Genomic DNA, 8,156 nt, shown 5'->3' with positions numbered 1-8,156 from the left:
CATTGGTTGTACCTGTGATTGAAAGATTAGATCTTCACATTGGTTGTACCAGTGATTGATCGACAACGATTTGTTTTTATGGATCACCCTTTCTGATCCCTTTCATCCACTACTATTTGTTTCCAAGATGGACGATGTCGGTTTGATTTCATCCCATTCGAGTCAATTCTGATACCAAAGGTAAACTAACACTTCCGGTACAAAATATTTCATATCGAGAAAGATATCGATTAATATCCTGTATTATTGAATATAAAAGAGTTTGTGAGATCCTCATTAATATCTGATCGATCTGAGTAATTACATTTAAATTACGTTTGATGCTCCTTGTCTCGTTATCCCAAGGTTCGTGTTGTTTACCTGGTGGATTCACCTGGGGATCGATTTCAGAAAAAAAGAACAATTCAGACAAATGTAACTGCGTGGTAAAACATTATCTTGCACCGGAAGGTAACAGAGTCCTCTTAGAGTTATAGTTGGCCACGCCCATTAGGGAACGGAACTGACTGAGGCTGAGGGGGCATGGCGTTTCAAGCTGGGAAAGACGGAAGCGGCCATGACTTTATTAAAGAGGTGCCGTCCTAGTGGGGGACATTTCTGGAGGAGATTCGTATTAGTGTTGGTTTGGAAGGAAATACAACACGGGTTTACCACTGCCACTTTTGCCTTGCCTTTACCAGTTTATTGGTGACTGTTTTTGTGTGAAGTGATGAAAATTCCAAAGTTTCAATTTTGTGACTTCAGCAAAATTATTCCAGTTGGAGTAATCCCGAGTGAATGTGTGTCCGAGTTTACCGGGCAACATAAAAAAAGAAATTTTCAAAAAATAAAACAAACAGTTCAGGATCACGAGGTATACTGGTAGTTGTGTCTACCATCATACCAATTATCGGGAAGAGGTGGGGTTAATCAGTGGAATCAATAAAAAAACCAAAAAAAAAACCCGTGTGAATGGTGTAGATGTTACTAAAATATTATATTAAAGTTCTACTACGACTACCAGTACTACGATTACTACGACTAAAGTTTAAAAAAAGTTATGTTTGTATTAAACGCACGTTGAAGAAGAAGCATCCGTATTGTATGGTGAAGACAGTGAAGATTTCGGGTTAAAGTTCATTTCACAATAAGGCAAACAATGTACTTATTGAATTTTATTAACTTTATTATGATATAAAAATTAATCAGTAATCACCTCGTCATGAACAAGTAAATGATTTTATTGATTTGAACCAAAAATAACCTTCAGTTCTGATGCAAACAAAAAAATGTACAAAATGAAGAAAAAAAAAAAAAACATAGGGGTAACACCTCTGGTGGTCACACGGTAGAATAAACAGTATACTGCACTGACTAAAGGTATTTTAAACCAATTACATGGGTTGTTAGGAGACAGGACAGCATCTATCTATAATTCCAGTAATCTCTGTGTGTGTGTGTGTGTGTATGTATGTGTGTCTGTGTGTTTGTCTGTGACCGCTGTTTCTCGACAACCACGGGTCCGATATACTTGAAACTTGCCAGATATATTGCTGGGGACCTGAGGATGTGCCTTTTCAAGGTTTCATATTAATCGGAGAAGTAGTTACCGAGCTATGTCCAAAAAACGATTCAACCAATCAGAGAGCAGCGAGCTATCACGTGTGCCGAACGTGGCGAACAGACTCTGCCTCGGACGGCACATTTGAGAGCGTATTCATTTATTTCACGTTGGCAAACTATGTTGGCGCTATGTTGGCATTAAACTATGTTTTAAAAGTAATTAAAACTAATTTGCGATTCATCGTAACTGCGATATGCGACCTTCCGGACAGTCAAATGAGGACGTCACTTCCGGACTTACGGATAGTCATAGTGACGACGTACTGATGCTGAACGTGGCGAGCAGACGCTGCCTCGGACGGCACATTTGAGAGCGTATTCATTTATTTGACGTTGCAATCTGTGTTGATTGTTGTAAGGTACGATCGATTGTAGTACACGTTTATAATAACTCTGCCGATACAGGCCCGATTAACTGCAGCGCCATCCGAGCTGCGGCGTCGGGACGATACATTCATTGTACGGTCACATCACGCACTTACGGGCACGCCCATGCATGCATGGGCGAAGACATTTTTTTTTTTTTTTTTGGCAAGGAACGGGCACCCACGTACGGGCACGTCCTAGTGTAGAATAATACTAACATAATCATAAGACTTTAAACAAACAAACAAACTATTTTGGGGGGCAAGCACCCCTCCAACTCTCCCAACCTCATATACCTCCTCAGACCCCAATTTTTCTAATGCCTTGAACAAACATTGATACATCATGGGTGGTGAAGTTTCATCAAAAATGCATGTGTAGTTTCTGAGAAGAAAGAAAATACCTATTTTGGGACCCCTAAAGGGGCAGATTTTTTTAATGCCATGAACCAACTTTGGTACATCACAGGTGGTGAAGGTTGTGGTCGAGTTTCATCGAAATCGTATGTGTAGTTTCAGAGAAGAAAGCAAATACCTATTTTGTGGTGGGGGGGGGGGGTGGGGGGGGTCAAACCTGGACCCACTTTGACCCCCCGTAACCCCTCTTAGACTTCGATTTTCTTAGTGCCCTGAACAAACTTCGGTACAGCATGGGTGATGACGGTTGTGGTCAGATTTCATCAAAATAGTTTGTGTAGTTTCAGAGGAAAAAGCACATTTCTATTTTGGGGGGGTCAAACCTGGATCCACTTTGACATCCGGGAGCCCCCTTAGATCTCAATGTTTTTAATGCCGTGAACAAACTTTAGTCACAACACAACAAATATCATTTGTGCCAAGTTTGGTCATAATCCCATCAGCGGTTTCGGAGAAGAAGTTTCAAGTGTTTATGGACGGACGGACTGACGGACTGGCGGACGGATGGACAGACGACGCGCCATCGCACAAGATCCCCTGAACTTCGTTCCAGATGAGAAAACGAGGAAAACTGGACAGAACCATCAAAACTACCAACCCCAACTGCAGGCTTAACGGGGTTTGTGAAGGTCCCCCTGAACACGTGAAGGACTCGTGAGTCCCCGAAACACGTCAACTCTCCCGCCTCACAATCCAAGAAGAACCCAACCCGTTCAGGATTCCCTGGCACTGAGAGAGCAGTCTTTTGATTGTTGTGATATGCGGAGTATTTGTTTTTATATTTCCACAAACACCAAGACTCTGGATTCCCTCCCAACACGCTCTCTTCCCCTTTTCTACCCATGGAGTTTGAACAGATTCCAATTCCCCAAAAGCTACTCGACCTTACATCGACCTCCCAGTAATGACGACCCGAGGAGAAACTCTCAGAAGAAACAACTTGAAGATAACGATCAAACCGATCAGGATGTTCCGGGTACTGATTCTCGGTTTTGGCTCGAGTCGCCGTCCTGAGATCCCGGGAGATCTTGATCTGTCGATTTGCAGAGTTTGGGTCCAGACGCAGGGTCCGTCCATCTGCAGACACAATACCGGGTCGCGGGCATTGTTAGACAAATGGACAGAAACACAAACGCATTAATCTCTTTTTATAAACTTTGGGAATCACATTTATCACAAAAAAACTGTTTTTGTTTATGAACATCATAAATAATTGTTTTTATTTATTTACTTCACGACCAACAAGTTATATTATTTATTTATTTACTTCATGACCAACAACTTACATTATTTATTTATTTACTTCACGACCAGCAAGTTATATTATTTATTTATTTACTTCACGACCAACAACTTGTATTATTTATTTATTTACTTCACGACCAACAACTTATATTATTTATTTATTTACTTCATTAGCAACGACTTAAGTTACTTATTTATATACACTTCCATCTCCATGATGGACCTTTTAATTATTTGTTTATTTATATACAGTTTTCCATCTCCATGATGGTCCTTTTAATTACTTGTTTATTTATGTACACTTTTCCATCTCCATGATGGACCTTTTAATTATTTGTTTATTTATATACACTTTTCCATCTCCATGATGGACCTTTTAATTATTTGTTTATTTATATACACTTTTCCATCTCCATGATGGACCTTTTAATTACTTGTTTATTTATATACACTTTTCCATCTCCATGATGGACCTTTTAATTATTTGTTTATTTATATACACTTTTCCATCTCCATGATGGACCTTTTAATTATTTGTTTATTTATATACACTTTTCCATCTCCATGATGGACCTTTTAATTATTTGTTTATTTATATACAATTTTCCATCTCCATGACAGACCTTTTATTAGGTTTCGTCAACAAACCATGTGGAGGAATACCTATTAAAACTCAGATAGTTTTTAACTCATCTGGAACGCAGTTCAGGGGATCTTATGCGATGGCGCGTCGTCCGTCCGTCCGTCTGTACACATTTGAAACTCCCTCTCTGAAACCGCTGATGGGATTGTAACCAAACTTGGCACAAATTATATTTGTTATGTTGTGCCTAAAGTTTGTTCACGACATTAAAAAAAAGTCGGGCTCTAAAGGGGTTTACCAGAGGTCAAAGTATTTCCATGTTTGACCCCCCAAAATAGGAATTTGCTTTTCTTCTCAGAAACTACACACACAATTACGATGAAACTTGACCACAACCTTCATCGCCCATGATGTACCAAAGTTTGTTCACAGCATTAAAAAAAAAATCGAGACCTAAGGGTCTCATTCGATTCGATTCAAACGAAAAACCACGACTGTGGGGAGTTGCACCCACGAGATCTGGATAAAAAAAAAATGGCACCCGCGAAAAACCACGACTACGTGGGGCACAGGGCCACGAATGCAGAAGCAGGTTGCATTTGATCAACCGCGAATATGCAGGGTCCACGAATGTCAAGGTTCGACAGTACAGATAAATCTGTGTACCTCACACAAGCTCTGAACGAGGGATCAGAGTTTGTAGAAGATAAAACCAATAAATCTCTCTTTTCTGGTGATGGTTAGGTGGTGTATTGGTGCAGTGAATGGTAATTATGCATCCAGTTATGATGATTGGCAAAAAAAAATTCTTATGTATCAATCATAAATGTTTGTTGATGGGACAGATCGGGAAATAGAGATATTTTGGGTTGTAAACTATCTGGAATGAACGAGGAATTTATACCGGCTTCTGTTTTTAGAACTAACTCGTAATTGTCGAGAACGTTATTGTTCCAATTACATCGTCAGAGAGAGAGAGAGAGGGGGTGGGGGAGAGAGAGCGAGAGCCAGAGGGAAATAAAATAGAAGAAAAAGGAAATAATGATAAGGAGGAAATATGGAATTTTAAATAATCTGAAAATGTAGGGAGGAAGAAGAACCCCTTCCCCATTTCCCTTCACATACAAAGATTTCTCATGTTGTTCTGATCCAGCTCAACCTTCCCCGAATTGCTCACCGGCCCTTCTGCGGAAGTGAGTAAAGATGAACAAAAATTAAAGATGTGAAATTCTCTTGTTTTTATGTTTATGAAGATTTTTTTTTTGTCTTTCAACAAAATAACTAAATACAACAAACATGGGGAAAAGGGAAATGGAACCTCTGTTTTGTATTAAAATATAATATAATTTTCATTGATTCATTAAGGAAATTTCACAACATGGTTCTTGCACTTCCCTCTAATGTACTAAAATCGAGTGATCGCCAATTCGTTTTCTCCACAAAATAGAAAAAAATCTTTCGTTCTTCACTGGAACCAAAGAAAGAACCCAAGTTCCCGGTAAATTTGAACCAGGAAGAAAGCAAAAACAACTGAATTGAACATCATATGATTCCAGGAACATGTGAATGATTCAAGGTACATGTGAATGATTCAAGGAACTTTTGGAAGTCAAGTTCATGAGTAGAATAAAAAAGTGAATGAATGATCAGTAACATTGACGAAGATATTAAGTTTTACACAAACACCAAGTTCTGATTGATGTTCCAATTCATGTTCAAAATACAACATTCAATTTAAATAAGTTGTTCCTCAATCATAAACTGATGATCATAAGCTGATTAGACAGACAGACATTTATCAATTCCTTAACCCCACTTTTTCTCTTTTTGTGTGCAGGGTAATTAAATAACTCACAACCTGCAAAGCTTTCTCCATAGCACAATGGGGTAATGCTCCATCTTATGGGCTCACCCCTCCACTTCACATCTGTCTCTCCTGGAATCAAAAGCTATCAATATTGTCATCTCTCATGACAAGAGCAATACACAAGACCTGCTGCTCTCACATTACAGAAGTTGGTGAACCCTCTGTTATTTACCACTAGTTGAAAAGCCCATCAATAATAACGGGTTGGAATAGTTTATTCAACAGTACAGCCTCGTGAGAGTGCCAAAGTCTGAAGCCTGAGCCTTACAAATGTTTGTGTCCTCTGGGCCATGTGGGTCAACAACACCCACGACTGCCCCACACCCCTCACCCCACTGCACCATCCCCTCACAATCCCCCATCATGCTTCACCCTAACTAACAATACCCATGACAACTTCAATCCCCCATTCCCTTCACTATCCTCTCACAATCTCCCACGAACCATCACCTCAGCTAACAATACCCACAACCATCCCACACATCCATCATCAATCCATCATCCCCAATCAGTATTGGAATCCGAGCTCGCAATGCACTGTTTCTCGATGTACCATTGCCGGCAGGATCACGGTGAGTTCACAATGTGACATCATTGGCAAACTCAAAAATTGACAGTCCCAGGCTTTTTTCGGCACTTTGTGAGTGGCAAAAAACAAAACAAAAAAAAATCCCTTCAAATTATTCCGTAATTAATGATCGTCAATGATTTTCAGGGGGTAAAAATGCATTTTCAAGGATCTTTGGGGTATTCTGGGTCTTTGGGGGTATTTTGGGTCCTCTGGGTCTTCGGGTTATTTAAGGGTCTTCGGAATCATTTCGGTCTTTGGAATCATTTGTCTTCGGAGTCTTTTGGTTCCTCTCGGCCTTTTGGGTCTTTGATGGTCTTTTGGTTATCTTGGGTCTTTGGGGTATTTTTGGTCTTTTAGGTCCTCGGGGTATTTTGGGTCTTTGGGATCCATTGGGTCTTTTCAGACTTTTAGGTCTTTGGGTCCTCAGGGTCTTTTGGTTCCTCTAGGTCCTCAGGGTCTTCTCGGTCTTTTGGGTCATCAAGAGGTTGTGGGAGGGAGGTCTTTTGGGTCCTCTGGGTACTTTAGGTTAAGTATTTCAGGTTACAATTGTTGGCGGCATCAGGTCGGATGTCCAATCAATGGGTGAAGAGCACACATACATCCATACATACATACATAATCACAAACACTTGCTCCATTATACATAGATTTCCTCCAGTCTTGATCCCTCTGCTCTCATAGATCTCAAACCATCCATAGTTTATCGAGGATGAACCCCTTCTTACAGTAACCCCTTCCAGTCAAACTCCCAAAATCTCTACTTGCTGCAAAACTAACGTCACTCTTCCTGAGCCATGATATGGCATGAGTCATGAGTCATGATATGATAAAAACTCATTTGCATTTGTTCCTTTTATAGAATTTTCTCTTCCCGTTTCCCTTCCATACGTGTCACATTTTGTGTTCCCTTGTTCTTTTCTTAACAAAACATTCTGTTTTTGTCACTCACTCTGTATCTTCCCCAGAAATTTCTTATTGAGCTTGATGAGCACGTCCAAATTCTTCTCCTCCTTCGAGAAGTCCAGAACTGGGAGCAGTGTCTTCATGAATTTAAAGTCTGACATGGTCTCGACCCTTGGAATAAAAAGGAAAAAAACATTTAAAGAGATTTTTGGAGAGAATATTGTTTAAAATAATACATTTTTTACATATCAAAACAAGTTATCTGTAAAAGAATAGTAAATAATTAAAAATAGAAAAGAGAAAGAGTATAATTTTGCATTGATCTATATTTTTATTCAGATGGGGCTACGCCTGTGCAGACGTGCTTGTTGATCGTGGTGGGAAAGGAGGCCCAGATGTTAGTCAGCCAGCCATACTACTCGACGCTGGAGTGGAAGATCCAGGCAGTTCAACCGTGTCCAAGAGTAGAAATAAATGGTTACACCCACCATAGAAAGAGGATACCCATCTATACGCGGCAACAGAATCATCAACCATATCTTCTATCGGCTATCCTCTTCAATGCATGATCGCTCAATAAGATCGACGATCCTGAAGTTAGGA

The 8,156-nt window shown here is 39.9% G+C and overlaps 1 protein-coding gene across 2 annotated transcripts in view; it reads right to left on the bottom strand.

The window, feature by feature from the left end:
* Nucleotides 1–1,141: 1,141 nt before the first annotated feature.
* Nucleotides 1,142–8,156, bottom strand: part of LOC137415995 (E3 ubiquitin-protein ligase TRIM11-like) — a 53,297-nt gene continuing 46,282 nt past the window's right edge. For both annotated transcript variants that reach the window (XM_068101529.2, XM_068101523.2), the window contains exons 6-8: nucleotides 7,600–7,724; nucleotides 5,338–5,397; nucleotides 1,142–3,461 (exon numbers count right to left, since the gene is read on the bottom strand). In XM_068101529.2, coding sequence (XP_067957630.2) covers nucleotides 2,824–3,461; nucleotides 5,338–5,397; nucleotides 7,600–7,724 — 823 coding nt within the window. In that variant the 3' untranslated portion in view covers nucleotides 1,142–2,823. The remainder of the gene's footprint in view (nucleotides 3,462–5,337; nucleotides 5,398–7,599; nucleotides 7,725–8,156) is intronic.

This window comes from Myxine glutinosa, chromosome 1 (genome assembly GCF_964187855.1).
Source record: "Myxine glutinosa chromosome 1, kmMyxGlut1.1, whole genome shotgun sequence".
In the NCBI taxonomy this organism is placed as follows: Eukaryota; Metazoa; Chordata; class Myxini; order Myxiniformes; family Myxinidae; genus Myxine; species Myxine glutinosa.
This window is presented reverse-complemented; position numbering and strand designations above follow the sequence as displayed.